This window comes from Sebastes umbrosus, chromosome 9 (assembly GCF_015220745.1).
Source record: "Sebastes umbrosus isolate fSebUmb1 chromosome 9, fSebUmb1.pri, whole genome shotgun sequence".
Lineage (NCBI taxonomy): Eukaryota > Metazoa > Chordata > Actinopteri > Perciformes > Sebastidae > Sebastes > Sebastes umbrosus.
In genome coordinates, this window is record NC_051277.1 from 25,214,932 (window position 1) to 25,231,810 (window position 16,879).

General features: G+C 38.2%; 2 protein-coding genes across 5 annotated transcripts; one reads left to right on the forward strand and one right to left on the reverse strand.

Moving 5' to 3' along the window:
• Nucleotides 1-524: 524 nt before the first annotated feature.
• Nucleotides 525-12,138, forward strand: zc4h2 (zinc finger, C4H2 domain containing). Its single transcript, XM_037780435.1, has 5 exons — nucleotides 525-694; nucleotides 2,309-2,480; nucleotides 2,744-2,916; nucleotides 10,224-10,386; nucleotides 11,387-12,138. Exons 1-5 carry the CDS (start codon nucleotides 642-644, stop codon nucleotides 11,498-11,500), a joined length of 675 nt encoding a protein of 224 aa, XP_037636363.1. The 5' UTR covers nucleotides 525-641; the 3' UTR covers nucleotides 11,501-12,138.
• LOC119494505 lies at nucleotides 12,078-15,719 on the reverse strand. 4 transcript variants are annotated; one of them, XM_037780434.1, is made up of 6 exons: nucleotides 15,530-15,664; nucleotides 15,344-15,435; nucleotides 13,171-13,338; nucleotides 13,007-13,083; nucleotides 12,733-12,885; nucleotides 12,078-12,619 (listed from the first exon to the last, which is right to left on the reverse strand). In XM_037780434.1, exons 1-6 carry the CDS (start codon nucleotides 15,535-15,537, stop codon nucleotides 12,380-12,382), a joined length of 738 nt encoding a protein of 245 aa, XP_037636362.1. In that variant the 5' UTR covers nucleotides 15,538-15,664; the 3' UTR covers nucleotides 12,078-12,379. The 4 variants fall into 4 exon arrangements, 2 of the variants coding, with proteins under 2 accessions (XP_037636362.1, XP_037636361.1); XR_005208225.1 differs by having other exon boundaries at nucleotides 12,591-12,619; nucleotides 13,002-13,083; nucleotides 15,530-15,719; XM_037780433.1 differs by having other exon boundaries at nucleotides 13,007-13,338; nucleotides 15,530-15,662.
• Between the last annotated feature and the right edge of the window lie 1,160 nt (nucleotides 15,720-16,879).

Here is a 16,879-nt window from a genome sequence, read left to right on the forward strand (position 1 = left end):
CAGACGGGCTTCACTAGATATAACTTATATAAGCGGTTTTGGTGCTTCCGTGTAGTTTGCGTTGGAGTCTTGTCTGAACAGCGTAGCCACACGCGAGCGCGCATGGGACACCGTCCCGGATTGATTTAAACGTGTAAGAAGTTACAAACACTCCCTTTAACAGTATCATTTGATTAATTTTATTGTTGTAACATGTTTTGTAACATTTGTTTATATTTTTCTGATTTTGAATGTTTGAATTATATTGTATTTCTTCCTTGTGGTTCACTGCTATAGCTATAAAGCCCTGATACAGTAATAACAAGCAGAGAGAAACCTAAACCTACTCCATACTGTCACTATTTAATGTTACATTTAATGTTTAAATATGAAGTTGTTCCCGTCGTGCTGTAAAAGATAGCTAGTAAGAGGAAGTGGATTAAGTAACTTAGTATCTATTAGTTTAATCACAGCCAGGCTGCTCGTGCTGCTACTCATCATCACAACGTCGCCACGGTTCAGACATTACGGGCTCGTACTCGTGTGCGCGCTCGCGCCGGCTATTGTGTTTCTATATCAACAAGGAGACAGACCACCTTTAGAGACACCGTGAGACACCGAGACAGACCACCGGGGCCTGAACGACCAGGGACTGATACACCATGGCGGACGAACAAGAAATAATGTGCAAGTTAGAGAATATCCTGGAGATACGGTAAGACCTGACCGGGGAAATGAAGTTAGTTGTTGCCAGACACGTATAGAGAAACGTTATTGTAGCTAACCATTAGCCGGCCAGCAGATCCCCTTTTGTTACTGAGCTAGCTGATATTAGCCGGTCTGCTGCTGAACCAGCTCTTTAATATGTCTAGTCTAGTGTTGGCTGGTTTACCACAGGGCTGGAAAGCAGTCACCACATGCTAAATGAGAAGCTGTAGTTAAGGTGCATATTCGGATTATAATGTATGGACATTCCAGATGTGTATCAACAAAATGCCAGATGTGCGATGCTCATTATTTCTGTGGGTAGGCTAGCTACTTAGCTAGCAAGCTTGTTGGTCTGTCATCAAACTGTACAACACCCCTCTAGGGAGGAGGGGGGACAAAGGAGGACGGTCTGCAGGACATAATAATGCACTATACTCATTTTTTTACAGCCTCTTCTGCACTATATTCAGTTTGTATGTTTACATCTGGTATATTTATTTGTACTTTGCACTACTAACTTTTGTACTGCCTTTTTACTAACATGTTTTGCACTATGGGAACTGTGATGCTGGAAACTTGAATTTCCCTTGGGATCAATAAAGTTTCTATCTATCTATCTATCTATCTATCTATCTATCTATCTATCTCACTTAACACCGGTGGCAGAATGGTGTTTGTTTGCCCTGATGTCTTATTTGCAGCCACACTTCGTAACTGCGTAACAGATGTGCATGAAACACTACATTAATTAATAATAATAATAATAATAATAATAATCTTTATTTGTATAGCACCTTTCTAAACATAGTTTCAAAGTGCTTGCACAGATACAATGAAATACAGACAAAATAAAAAACAACAATAGAAGAACAAAACATAAAGACCAAATAATGAGAAAACTAAAACCCGTAACCAGTGGTATCAAAACAATGAGTCACTACACATAAGCCAAAAGAGGACAATATAAGGTGTGGGAAAAGGTGCACCAAGCTGCTTGAGTTAAAAAAGCCTTTTTATAAAAATGGGTTTTTAAAAGAGATTTAAAATTGGTAGTAGAGCTAGCTGTCCTGACGTAGGCTGTTCCACAGTTAAGGGGCATTGATGGAAAAGGCCTTGACACCCTTAGTCACCAGCTTAGACCTGTCTACAACCAGTATAGAGCCAAGTCACAGGACCTCAGGTTATGTGGTGGCACATACAGTGTGAGGAGCTCAGTGATGTAGCTTGGTGCCAAACCATGCAGAGCTTTAAAAGCTAATAATAACATCTTAAAATCAATTCCAAATTTGACTGGCAACCAGTGAAGTGCAGCTAAAACCGGAGTGATATGCTCAAATCTCCTCGTACCCGTGATCAGTCTAGCAGCCTCGTTTTGGACTAGTTGCAGGCGATGTATTGAAGTTAATGCACTTAATACATTAAATCACGGCTGGAGTAATTCGGCCTAACATCAATGCTGAACGTCATTCATGAGTTCAAATCACTGCATGACAGATGGAAAAAGAGTGTGGTGTTTTAAGATCTTGCTATTTTTGTGAGGAAAGATCTTTCTATTTTTGCATCTGTGGGAGGGAAATAACCTAACAGCTGGTGTCTGTTGTCTCTGTGCCACTTTCTACAGGAACAAGACCGTCCAGATGCAGAAGATCAAGTCTCGTCTTAAGGTCGAGTTTGAGGCTCTGGAGTCTGAAGAGAAGCACCTGAAAGAGTACAAACAGGAAATGGATCTGCTCCTACAAGAGAAAATGGCACATGTGGAGGAGCTGCGGCTCATCCATGCAGATATCAATGTGGTGAGCGAGTCCTACATTCAGAGATGAGCACCCTCTGTAGAGGAAGTGCTGCTGAAATCTCAGTTCAGTTTTCAGATTGGTACAATTTAGCAACAGCCTTGAGAATAGCAATGTTAGACGAACAACACATCAAGATATAGTGAATGCAATTTCAGTACCTGTATTATTTTGTAGTATAAATGTGTAATGACTAGGTACAACCACAAATAGTTTATACAGAGCATATTATGTGCATTTCTGAAATACCAATCCTGTCCTCTCAGATGGAGAGCACCATCAAGCAGTCGGAGAACGACTTGAATAAGCTGCTAGAAACAACTCGGCGTCTGCACGATGAGTACAAACCTCTGAAGGAGCATGTTGACGCCCTCAGGATGACTTTAGGTCTACACAGACTCCCTAACCTGAACGAAGAAGAGGAGAAGCTCTCCCTGGAGTCAGTATACGCACACACACAAATAGACACACACACACACACAATGCATACACGGTACATTGAAATTCTTTTGAACAGATGTAGCTTGATACAGATAACAGTTTGTTTACAACCATGTTTTTTGTCATCTTTAGGTCTCGTGAAATTTTCTTGTTAATATAGTGATTTACAGTCAATTATTGACTTGACACTTACTGTAGATCTCAAAACATCTTAAAACATGTTTGTCTACGTATGAAAGATCACTTATTCAACATTTGTATGATACACTTAAGCATACGATGAACAGTTTTATTTCAACTTTATTGTCATTATGCTTTTTCTGCATATAGTCAAGATCACATAATTCACGAACATAAAGTACAGTAAATGTAGAATACTGTCTTTATGGCATTTTTGCACACATATGAATATCATCTACAGTGTAACCACACATATTCTCAGACATACAGTGTGGGACAATGGCAACAGCTAGCAGACTATATAGATATTCATTGGTCACTGCCAAGGTACATTTGTGTAGCTTGTCTCAGTGTGATTGCAATAACAGTGAAATTTCAGTGTGCCACGACATAGTGTTACATAATAGAATGTGATTTACTAGCGTTTAAAAACAAGTTGATGTTGTGTACTGTGAAAAGCCCAAATATAATCAGGCTTGCAGGGACATAGTGAGTTTATTGGTTAATTACATTTTTTATAGGCCACAAGTACATATATATTTGGCGTGTACAAAGATGGTCCAAGAATGGAGCCTAGTAGTACACCACATGTAATTAGCGACTTTGAGAAAATAAACCCATTCAAAGAGTGTTGGAATTTCAAACCGAGTCAAAGGGAACCACTCCAGTGCAGTCCTTAAAATACTGATCAACAGCGATAGAAAACAAAACAGTACCATGATGACTAGCTGTCATCCCCCCGCTAAATATGACCAGCAACTACCTCAGTTTCCTTGCATGGTAATGGCTGAGCGGATGAATGAGTGTTTGTATCCGTTTGTCTTGACCGAGGGGAATCTGAAGCGGGTGCCAGAGGGCAGGGATTGAAACTCCTGATGAAGAGGGTGGGTGCGGTCAGGCTAGATGGATTTTTGCCCTCTTCATCACCTGACTGTTATAAAGAACAGTCAGGCTACTCTGCTGGACACCTGTAATTTTGCTGCTTGTCTTTACTATTTTAGCCAGTGCATTTTTGTATTTAATATTAAGACCGCCATACCAACAGATGAATGAAAAAGATCAAATAGATTCTATATGAGATTTTTAAAAGAGATCCATCAGGGACCTGCCAACCTTTCAGTTATGTGGTATTCATTTTTTATTATTATTCAAGTCTTGGAGCAATGGAAGGTAGTAATGAAATGGGCCTGTATGAAATCATGAAGATCAGATCCCTTATTTAAAAAAAAAAAAGGGTTGCACACAAACAGCCTTAACATATTCAGACACAACTAGAGGACAGAGAGCAATCTGTTTGGGATTTAAAAAGTCTGAGTAGGGCTGGGATGCTCACCACATGACTGCATCACTACAATACCACGGTTATGTAACCCTACTGCGGGTTTGAGCTCATTACTGTCATCACACCATTTATTTTTCTGGTGAAAGTTACAAGAGTGCATATGGTGTGTGACATGAAATATAATAAACACAGTAATTATTGTTCAGTTGTCATCATTGAGTGTCTTCTATCTGGAAGACGATGGAGTAGAAGCGCTGCTGGGTCTTTGTGGTAATCACATACAGGTGCTCTTTAGATCCTTCAGTTGTATTGGGCTCATTCAATCTTGTGAAGGGCTCACTGCACGGGTGGAATACGGTCCCAAAAAAGTACAAAATGCAAGCCTCCCTCAAAAATAATCCAAGGCGCACTGTAGTGTTTGAATAAAATTTTACATGGCAATAATAGAATAAAAATGATTGCCATGTAAAATAAAAGCATTTTTATTTTGTTCAAACGCTACAGTGTGCCTTGGATTATTTTTGAGGGAGGCTTGGATTTTGTACTTTTATGGGACCGTATTCCACCCGTGCAGTGAGCTCATCACAAGACTGAGTGTTTTCTATCCTGTTTTCCAGGATTTCTGGAGAAAAAACACTTTTCACTAGCTCATCATGTGGCGAGAGAGAGAGCAATGGTTTTTTAAAGCTTCAACACTATTTTGGTCGCGTTTAGTCAGTGAAGAGTTATCTGCCCAGACAGCTATATCAATCATACAAATATCCCGTTGTATATGTGTTTTGAACTTGTTAACCGTATCTACATTGATTGATGAAGGCTTCCGGTCTGTCTATGAGCTCGCCTGTTTAAGGGGAAATCGGTCGATGTGATGTCCCCAGGGCTAGAACACAGTCTCACATATGAGATATCAGTTCACAGAGCGAGATCAGCCTAATAATAATAATAATAACTCACTGTATTACGAGTAGGACAGGTAATGAAAGAAGGGGCAGGAAATCCTGGATCAGATGACCTCAGCTTTATGTAAGAATGTTAGCAATGTTTGGCCATCAATAGTGCTCTACCAATGACGTATTTTTGTAGGCCAACAAACCATAGGGTAGGAAGGTAGCATCGCTCTGGGTTCCCTCAACAAAAAGCCAATGGGATTTTTCCATTGGGTTTTGGATTATTGTAGAAAATAAGCTCTGTGGCAAATACACGTTTAAGGTACTTAAACGTTTTGTTCCGTAAAATAATCTTCACAAATGAACACCACTTTTATGATTTTTGAAGAGTGAATGCAATCACCAGAAGTAAAAAGCTAACGTTAGGCTATAAACAAACTGCACCACGGTCACATCAACGCAAGTATACACAAAGAGGTTGTAAAGGCCGATGAGTCGGCGTGATGACGTTTAGTAGTCTCATTTAGCAACCGCCATTTTTAAGACACATAAAGGCTTCAAAATTCACAAGGAACTTTCATTTTGTGTTGATTTTGGCGGCCCCTGTGGACAAAAGCGGCAGTGTTTACATGAGCACCACCACCTCATGTCGTAAAGATCTTGATCTGGCTAGTGCGTGCATTTGTTTTGGATGCAAGTGAAAGAAATACGCAACTTATTTTTTGTATTTTTTTCTCTTTCTTAAACACCGCCATTTGCAGGATGCATAGTGATGAGGTGGTAATGTATCTATTTGTGGCTACGTAAGATTGATAACTGTAATATGACGATGGTGAAACAAAGTAAAAGTTTTAGCCACCAACGTAAATTCATATATTGATGTAAAACCATATCTTGTTATGTATTTCATAACTAAAATAGACATATTAAATACCTGTCTAGGAGGAAGAGGTCCAATTCAGGATCGGTTTTGAATCCTCTCAAATCCCACAATTCTCTCCATCTGTTGAATGACCGACCAATGTTGACTCGTGTTTTTGCCTGTGCTCCATCACTGTCCCGTTTAGCTTTTTTTTGTTCTTCGGTCAATTCTTTTTTTTTTTCCTCTTTGCTGACCCTGCCCCAGTATCAGCATAACCACAAAATATAATGTCAAAAATAAAATTCTCTAAAAGAAAATCTCCTCCTGCTTCCTTTTAACTGGCTAATGTATGACTCACTGCCAAACTTTGACTGTGAAAATGTAAACATAGGCTCTTCCGGTCTGTGTACCGTAAATAGCTTAGTATTATTTTGCGTGGAATTGGACACGGGAACTGGCATTACAAATTATTACATAGAAAAAGCCAATAATATCGCTGGTTATATAGGGGCATCATCATGCGTCATAAATCATTTATTAATACAAAAGAATATATCAATGAATTTCGGCTCATAATTTCCTGGACGAGAGTGTCTATGGTTGAGGATAAGAGCCCATTGCCTCAATTACATAATCCATAGAGAGGAATATTTTTGACGATTAAAAGATGCAAGTGTGAACAGTACATTTCTAGTATTTTGTGAATTCTTCAATAGTCAGTTTTTATAGATTAATTCATGATGACGGTCACTAAAAAACTAACTGAATCAAGAGTATAATCTCTAACATTTACAATTCCAGCCTGAATTAGTTAAATAGTAGAGAATTCAGCAGATGTCTGCCGTCCAAGTTAAAATGCACTTTGCCCACAGTCGTGCAACATTGTGCAAGATTAAACAAGTAATGGCAAACAGGATTATAAATAATGTTTTACTGACAGGTCTGTTGGGTGGTGAGGGATAGTACAGATTATGGCAGTGAGTTATTTTATTGGCTGGTGTCGTAGTAAAGAAGTTCTGGATCATCATGTTCAGATCAGATTTCTCAGATGCGAAGGACAACTAGCAGCTCGCTGCCCTTTCGGCTCCGTGGTGTCAGATGGATTTTGTGCATCTTATTTTTAAAGGTGGTAAATTTGATATCCAGAGCATTAATATAGCAGCAAACAACTATATGATATGTAAACATATAGAGGAGTAATGTCTACCTGAGCAGAGAACGAAGTTGCTCTCCCTCTGTGTGTTGCAATCCGAGTTTCTCCTCGCTTTGTTGACATTGAAGGAGCCGGCCGTGCGTGCTTTTAGTGCAGTTTCGTGCACCACTGGCTAGCTCACGGCCGCTGCTCTGCACTGCTCTCATAGGGCGGTTACAGCTGATAACGCCGTCACTGTTAGCAAAGAACGTATATTGCCAAGAAGTGAAAGTCGATTGTTCGTTCTATTGCAACATCAGCGCCCAGCAGCAAAGCTATGCTTCCGCCATTTTGGACTGAAAGCGATTACCGTAGTATCCCAGTAAAACGTCCACTTAAACAGTGCCAAAGTAAAACAAAATAATTTCTATTCTATTGTCATATGCTACCAAAATGACCTGTGTTGAATAATAAAATATTATGAATATAATAAGAGTTTTCAGTACAAAATGGCAGCGGCGGCTGTTGTCGAAAATACACCGGAGTTTTGTCTCTTTGCTTGTATAGTCTTTGCTGTTAGCACCGTCAGCTGCGAGCCATCGCCATGTTGAGAGCCATTGAGAGGCAATAGAAAATGCTCCCAATCCCGTATCCAGCAACATAAAGACACTGCGAGGTGGAGGAAATGAATTTCCTACGTTGAGGAAACATCCTTTGAGTGGGAGATGATCTTTGGGTCATCAGTGTTCTGAAGAACCTGAATGATTTGTCTGATTTAAATATTGTATTATTTATTTATTATGGAATGTTGAGCAGGCTTTCATAGCCCCAATGTAAATGTATTGACAGCGAGATCTTTCAATTATCTCAAGTAAGTGAGACATTGTTTTTCAAATGCCATTTATTGATGCTTTGAACAAAAACAAAACTCCCATTTGTTGTATTTGGGTGGCGACAGAAGCCTCTAAAGCGGATCATAAACCTTGGCACAGTAATTCTGTAATATTTGTACTCACAAGATGATAGAGTCCCTGTAGCTTACATTCTTTAACACATCTTAGTGGTAATGTGGAGGACATAAAAATAATTTAAGTCTTAAATAGAAGTATCTCTCTTGATGGACGGGTCTGTTAGCCTATTCAGAAATTCAATCAGGTCCAATTAAATTCCCCCTCCAACGCACATCAAGGAGGGCAGACAGATAGACTTCCAGATGCACAAACTGCAGTCTGACATCCATCAACAGTGGATGATATTATATTAAGATTGGACAGTTCACTATGGAGCAAATGTGGGATGATGATGACTAGTTTTATTCAAGATTCAAGTTTCTTTATTCGTCATTTGCACAACAATTACAGCAAGCAGTCGTAGGCAATGAAAATCTTGGGTCTCAGGTACCCTTCAACAATGCTCATTAAAAATGTGCATATATATATAAAAGGAAATCACATGAGTAAAAGCTAAATGAGAATCAAAGATATAAAATAGTGGAAGTTAAAATATAGGGCTTAAATATTAACATACATAAATATAAAATAAGTAATGTAAATATAAACCTGTAGAAGACAGTATTTCAAATGGATAAGCTGAATGTAAACAGGAATGTAGTATGTATAGAGAAGTATTAAATATATACAGAGGTGTGAACAGTTTGTAAAATAGTAAGTAGAGTATATAGAGCTAAGAAATTCATGATCGGAGGTGTTTAATTGGATCAAGGATCACGTTTGTTACGTTAGGACAGTTGTAGAAGATGACTTTTTATTTGAGATTTTTTTTCTCCTGTCGTACAGACCAAAATATAAACCCAGTTTGCCTGCAAGTGATTCTGTCAGTTGTTGGTTTGGTCCCTCACTCAGAGGTACAGCTGTCAGTATATAGGGAATTTGGAAATGATCTGTAATTTCTCACTGTGGTTATTAGGATGTGGTTAGGATATTTCATGCTCTGCAAATTGAAATTTTCCTTAAATGAAGAGCTCAAGTTGTGAGGACTGCTGCTCTGCACGCTGCTGAGAGCATTGTTGGCAGGCAGGCTTTTCGGTTTGGCCGTGTTCTGTGTGGAAGCTCACATGATGAGTTCATTTGGCCAGGTGGTAGTCATCTCTCTTTTCTTTGGTGGTGTGTTCCTTGATTTTCCCTAAGTTTACGAGATGATTGGAAAGTTCTGGCTTATGTCGTCCTTCTGTGTTTTTTATTAGAAGACAGAACTCATTGCAGAGAGAGATTGATGCGAAGACATCGGAGATGTTAAAACTTGTACTTCATGGCAGAAAAGTAATTGACAGTAATAACAAGTGACGTCACAGGCCTGTGGGGCATTTTTAAGATACTTTGTAAGAGTGACATGTCAGCACAAAAATGTGCACCTCAGTTATAGCAAACAAATCCAACTGTAATAACTTATATGAAAACAAGAGTGACATAGAATCCATAACAATTATGAACTGTGAAAAGTTGAAATGTGTTTTAATGTGGTGATTGTAATTAAGCTTAAACGGTGCTTTACTGGATCATGTTTACAGGAAATACAACCCATTAGATTTGTTCTCTTAATGCTCTACTCTATCACAAACCTATTTTGAGAGAAACCAGAGAGCGTAAAGAAATAGGATATCACGTTTTTTTTTTGTTTTTTTTTTGAAAACAGGCCAGTCAGGCATAAAGTCCAAGGCCAAATTTCTTTCCCAGCCCTCCGCACTCACGGACACACTCTCATGCAAGCAGGCAAACATTCTCACAATGAATGTACTTTTTACTCAGAGTTGTACATATAAAGAGGATGTGTGAGATTGAGTATAATGTTCTTCAATTTTTTAGTCTCCTTTTGTATTTGGTTTTGCCACTCCACGTGTCTTGATACACGGCGTAGATGGGATAATCTCAACTGTGATATGATTCATAAGCTCTAAATGAGAATCACAGCCAGCCAGGTTTCTCTCTTTCTTTGCTTTGAACAGTTACTTTGAGAAGCAGAAAGCAGAGTGGCAGAAGGAGCCGCATGAGCCCGCCATCCCAGAATCCCTTGCTGCCGCCGCGGCAGCGGCACAGCAGCTTCAGGTCTCCAGGAAGCAAGATGCACGCCAGACGGCAACCTTCAGACAGCAACCACCACCTATGAAGGTACTGCTCCTACTGACCTAAAACAGCTGTGATCGTGGAAAAAAAGTCTTTAGGTCTGACCTAATAATACAGCAGCCATTTCAACAGCGGGTTCCCATAGGCTGCGAAATCGCCGCGATTTTCGGCGAAGCGCTGCCCGCGTCCTTTCGGCGCCCATGTAAATCAATTGGGCTGTTCACACAGGACATGCCGTGCCACGGCGCTCCGTGCCTGGCTCGCAATCCTCAGCGATAGTTTCGGCGCCTGGTCTATTTTCTCTGAGTACCGGGAACGAATCTGGCAAGAAAACACACTGATAATCTACTATAAATTATATATTAGGTGATATAAATGATCTGATAAGATGATAAAATCTGCATCCCACGAATGCTTTTGACTTCCCTCCCCTCTCTCCCTGCTGTTCTCCCGGAGTTTTGGTTCCTCTGATTCCATCCCCTGAATCATATTTCAAAATCCATTCATTATATTTATTAGAAGTAGCCTAGTGTCTGCTGTTTGTGATCAAGGGTTTTAAATTGCTTACTTATTCAACATTTCCACATATTTGCCAGTTGTATCTTAACAGAGAGCGAGAGAGACGAGCCCACGCACTACACAGACAGACAGACCAGACACACAGAGAGAGAGAGACAGAGAGTCTAGAGAGAGCTCTGTAGTAAACAGCGGAGGAGCAGAATTGCTTGTTGACTGGCGCAGAAAAATGCGCTTCTGATGTGAACAGCTAGGCTTCAGCTTGCGTGATGATTAACATAGTGCGGCCTTTCCGTTCCCTATGTGAACCTGCTGTAAGTTACAGTTAATTAGGCTGCACTTTATAGTTTCTTTTGTAATAATGAAAAAGCACTGCGAATATCCAAGATGTAAATCGGCTCCTCGTTAATGCCATATATGGAGAAAATGGTAAGAAAACGAACACCACCAAAGAATAAGCTTGGTCAGACACACAGCGAAAAGGGCATAATATGAAGTGATTGCTCTAAATGTCTCCCCCTCTCTCCAGGCTTGTCTGTCCTGCCACCAGCAGATTCATCGTAATGCTCCCATCTGCCCGTTGTGCAAGGCCAAGAGCCGCTCCCGCAACCCAAAGAAGCCCAAGAGGAAGCCTGATGAGTAGATCCTACTCTACCTTCAACTACAGTAGGGTTTAAAGGGACCTGGTCCAATACACTGATTTAAGATCAGCCAGGTACATGGCAGTATATGGCTGAAATAACAGATCTGTGCTTCAGGACAATTTCCACAAACAGTCCCCCACTTTAACAAATTGTCTTAGTACCTTTTTTCATAAAGTGTCAGCTGAAACTGATGGAGGATCCGGTAACGTCATTCTGTAGTTTGTTTTTATCCGTGCTTTGGATGTGTTTATATGTAATCGTATGACTTCTATAGTAGGTTTACTAGCCCCTAAACATGTAACTGCAATAATGCAAAAAGAAACTCGATAAGATGTCCAAATAATTTCGCCCATGTCGCTATCGTTTTTTTGCCTTAGACATTGTACTGTACTTTCTCTTTTTTTTTTTGCAATGCATGCGTGCTTCCATGACCGTCAGTCGTGTATTTTTTGTGCCAATATAGAAATGTAATATGTTTAATTGAAGTTTAACTAAAACACAATGTTGTTTTAATGTTTACAGTGTTCAAGTGACCACGAACGGGAGAAAAAAAAGGCCAGACTCATTTGCTCTGAATAGTGTTATGTGTTTAACTTTAATACAGTGATAAGAAAATAAATAGCTGTTTTGTATTAACCTCGTTAGCATGTTCTTTTTCTTTTTACACTCAAAACAAAGGCTAAACGTGTTTCTGTTAATTAGTGTGAACATAAACACAGCTGAGCAGGGTAACCGAGGATCAGCATATGGATTAGTGTTTATTAGGCAAGTGGGTGGGTTTATCGCGTGTGTCAAAATAAAAAGATAGGAATATGTTTGACTCCACCACAACATTGTCCCTTTTCATTGTATTAATACTGTGCCCATCATGTCTGCAGCTATCTGTCTGAAAAAGGACAGCGAGGTCTTTTTAAATGAGTTCCCGTGGCTTTTTTGTCAGGGTAACCCCTCATTTCATCTGTTGTCTGGGCAACTCCACGTTCCTTAGTGGTTGCTAAGGCAACCCCAGGTTGCTGTGACCCGCACATCTCCACCAAGTAGTTCCTCCCAAATCCAGTGCGGGGCATCGAAGGGCTTTGGGAGATTTTGCCCAAACTCCCACGACGTGTGCACTCTTCCTGTAACGAGAGAAATACTTGATTTAATCCAGTGAATCAGACAAATTGACACAAATAGTCAGTTAGAGACAAAAGAGCTTGTAAGAGTTTGACACACAAAGCTCGTCACTTACTCCACAGTTCAAGTGTGTGTTTAGTCTGCCCTTCAGTGCTTGGAACCGCAGTTGTGTCTTCTTCCTCCTGATAAAACTTTTCAAGGCCAGAGAAGCCTGTTCCTGCTCACACACACTGCAGACAGCGGGATCATGGAGCTCCACCTCTGCAGCCTGACACACAAGTTAAACACATCAAGTGGAGAAATTAGGCGGCTGTTCTATCATGAAAACATCCCCCCCCCCCCCATGGTAAAAACAAAATGAGTCACACAAGTAGAGAGTGTCACCTGACCCGTCTCATCTCCTCCTTGAAAGTTTTGAGCCGCAGCATTGAGATGAGTTGAGGGGGGACGGACTGGACCTCAGGACCTTGACATGTGAGATTGGGGGAGGTTTGGTCTGTCTCTCGTGAGAGAGGGAGGTTACATTCTCTCTGATCTCTAAACTCGTCCCCGCCTGCTACAACTTCTCTCTCACAGCCGGTCCACTCCCTCCATGTGGCTCCTTTGTGCTCGTGTCTGCTCCTCTCCTCCTCAGAGGACTGGAGGTGCTGCTGTTTGTTTCGGACACGAGAAATCAGTCTTCTAAGGGCTTCCTCCTCCTCCTTCTCCATTTTGTACAAAACTACAAAAAAAAGACAGTTTTAGTTTTATCTGATCAGTTTTAAAATATCAACTGCACCCCATAACTAACCCTAACGTTTAGTCAGTGATGTAACCTGTGAATTAAGCGCTGGTCCAGTTTTGTAGGGGAAATAAATCCCAGTTTCGAAACCAACAGTCATTTTGAAGTGAAATATTAACCGACTTTGGACTCGAAACAAAGGTCAGTGAGAACATGGCTCACCCCTTAACCAAACTGTGTTTACACGCCCTCTTGTTTTAGTGTTTACTACAGCTGCACTTCATGCCATCAGTGAACTACCAGCACCATCTGGCGGTCGACAGGTGCACGACAAGGGGGAAGCACGTGGTAATGTCATTCATTTATGTATTTAAAGATTCTATAGATTCTAAAATACTATACTTTGACTTTTTTCCCAACATACTTTAGTTTGACTTTTTTTTTTAAATTTTGCCGTACAATACTATAACTTTTGTCGACATACTATACTATTTTGTCAATATACTATGACTTTTTTTTTAGACATACTATACTGTGACTTTTTATTTTCTACATACTATACTAAGACTTTTTTTAATTTATTTTTTCTACACACTATACTGTTTTTTTCAACATACTATACAATGACTTTAAAACATACTATGGTATGACTTTTTTTTATTTTTTCAACATAGTATACTATAACTTTTCCGATTTTTTTCGACATACTATACTACAACTTTTTTTTTCATACGATACTATGACTTTTAAAAAAAAAAATTCGACATGCTATAATGTGACATTTTTAATTGTTTCGACATACTATACTGTGACTTTTATTTTTTCGAAATACTAAAGTATGACTTATTTTTTCGACGTACTATACTGTAACTTGTTTTGACATTCTATACTATGATTTTTTTTTACCATTTCGACATACTATAATATGACTTTTTTTCAACATACTATACTATGACTTATTTTATTTTTTTCGACATATTATACTATGACTTTTAAAAATGTTTTTCGACATACTATACGACTTTTTTTTATTTTTTTGACATACTATACTACGACTTTTGTTTGACATACTATACTGTGACTTGTTTTATTTTTTTGACATGCTATACTATGACTTTTCTATTTTTTCGACACTACACTATGACTTTTTGTTATAGTCATAGTATAAGTCATAGTATAGTATGTCAAAAAAAGTCAGTATAGAATGTTGAAATTTTTTTTTAAAAAAAGTCAGAATAGTTTGTCGAAAAAAAAGTTATAGTATAGTATGTCGAAAAAATAAAAAAGTAATAGTGTACTATGTCGAAACAAAGTCATAATATAGTATGTCAAAAAAAAAAAAATAGTATAGTATGTCGAAAAATAAAAAAAGTCATAGTATAGTATGCCGAAAAAAAAGTCAGTATAGTATGTCGAAAAAAGTCACAGTACAGTATGTCGAAAAAATAAAAAAGTAAGTGTACTATGTCGAAACAAAGTCATAATATAGTATGTCAAAAAAAAAAATAGTATAGTATGTCGAAAAATAAAAAAAGTTATAGTATAGTATGCCGAAAAAAAAGTCACAGTATAGTATGTCGAAAAAAGTCACAGTACAGTATGTCGAAAAAATAAAAAAGTAATAGTGTACTATGTCGAAACAAAGTCATAATATAGTGTGTCAAAAAAAAAAATAGTATAGTATGTCGAAAAATAAAAAAAGTCATAGTATAGTATGTCGAAAAAAAAAGTTATAGTATAGCATGTCGAAAAAAGTCATAGTGTAGTATGTAACAAAATAAAAGTCATAGTATAGTAGGTTGAAAAAATAAAATAAAGTTATAGTATAGTATGTCGAAAAAATAAAAAATAAATCAAGGTATACTTCTATGATAGTTAGATGACATTTTTGTGATTATTTTATGGCATAATGACTGTGTGACATTTTAAATAATGTCCTGTGTAAGTTAAATGTTCAACGTGTATTGTGAAAGTTACACTCAACTGATGGCAACAGGTGACTCACCTGCAGCTGTGATGACCTCCTGTTGCTCCTGTTGCTCCTGTGACCTCTCTGTTGTGCAGCACCGAGCCTGCTGAGCTTCTACCGCCTGTAAACTGGACTGCGTGCTGACGTGACCATCTCTTCAACAGTAAGACATCCCCACCAGAAACACAAACATCTTGGACATGTGTTACTTGGCAACCTTACCGACGCATTCATCGTTCATGGTTCATATCTGCCGCGGGTACATGCCGTTATTTGTGTACTTCTGCTTTACAAATCGGAAATGAGACGTCATAAGCCGTCATGTGACAGCGCCCCCCAGTGGTCGGAGGACGTCATTACTCAACTCCAAGGCTCCCTGGTCTGAACTGACTGGGACATTTCTGATGGAGATCTGAATGATATATTTTTCCTGTCATTACGGAAAACTTCTGCATATCTTATCGTATAAATTGTAGCAAATTACACAGTGAATATATGGAGAGTATGGACATGAGAATAACTCAAAAACTAAAAATAATGTATTTATTTTACTTATTTTATTTTAATTCTTTGGATTGTTTAAGTATGTGTCCTCCCTTTTTTTCTGAATTCGATTGAAATTACAGTTTACGATGAAGTCTTGTTTTTTTTTTGTGTTTTCTCTCTCACCTTTGTTTTAAGTTGTGAAATTTTGTGTAAAAACAAAGAGACAGCTGTAAAATGAAAATACAGTAGGAAAGAATGTGATGATGATTGTATAAGTTGCTGAAACTACAATGAAAACTAAGTTAAAAAAACTAAAAAAAAACAACTAAAAAGAATCTCAAAAATCTGTAATAAATCTTTAAAACTGGTAACAGTAGGCTATCTGTTATGGTGGAGCTTAGAGTGTCTAGTTTAAACATTGTAAGAGGAGATACATTTTGAAATCTTGAGCTCCAAAGGGTTTAACAGAGTTAACATTTTATTTTTGATATATCTTCAAAAGTATAAAATTATAAAAACAGGTAATTTTTGCATACTTTGTTACTTATTAACATAAAAAAAATGCATTTTACACCCCACTTTATATATAAATTGTAGCAAATTACACAGTGAATATATGGAAAGTATGGACATGAGAATAACTCAAAACTAAAAAGAATTTATTTAAATTTATTTATTTTACTTTATTTTATTTTAATTCTTTGGATTGTTTAAGTATGTGTCCTCCCTTTTTCTCTGAATTCGATTGAAATTATAGTTTAAGATGAAGTCTTGTGCCCTTTGTCTTAAGTTGTGAAATTTTGTGTAAAAACAAAGAGACAGCTGTAAAATGAAAATACAGTAGGAAAGAATGTGATGATGATTGTATAAATTGCTGAAACTACAATGAAAACTAAGTTAAAAAAAACAAAAAAAAAAACAACTAAAAAGAATCTCAAAAATCTGTAATAAATCTTTAAAACTGGTAACAGTAGGTTATGTATTATGGTGGAGCTTAGAGTGTCTAGTTTAAACATTGTAAGAGGAGATACATTTTGAAATCTTGAGCTCCAAAGGGTTTAACAGAGTTCAAATTTTATTTTTGAT

Bases quoted from the DNA above. Each gene is read 5' to 3' on its own strand.
- LOC119494505 (XM_037780433.1), bottom strand. The intron at 12,886-13,006 runs GTCAGGTGACAC...CTTGTGTGTCAG, and splicing joins TCAAGGAGGAGATGAGACGG to GCTGCAGAGGTGGAGCTCCA. The intron at 12,620-12,732 runs GTAAGTGACGAG...CTCTCGTTACAG, and splicing joins ACACACACTTGAACTGTGGA to GAAGAGTGCACACGTCGTGG.
- zc4h2 (XM_037780435.1), top strand. From the start codon at position 642: ATGGCGGACGAACAAGAAATAATGTGCAAGTTAGAGAATATCCTGGAG. The intron at 2,481-2,743 runs GTGAGCGAGTCC...CTGTCCTCTCAG, and splicing joins TCCATGCAGATATCAATGTG to ATGGAGAGCACCATCAAGCA. The intron at 2,917-10,223 runs GTCAGTATACGC...TGCTTTGAACAG, and splicing joins GAGGAGAAGCTCTCCCTGGA to TTACTTTGAGAAGCAGAAAG.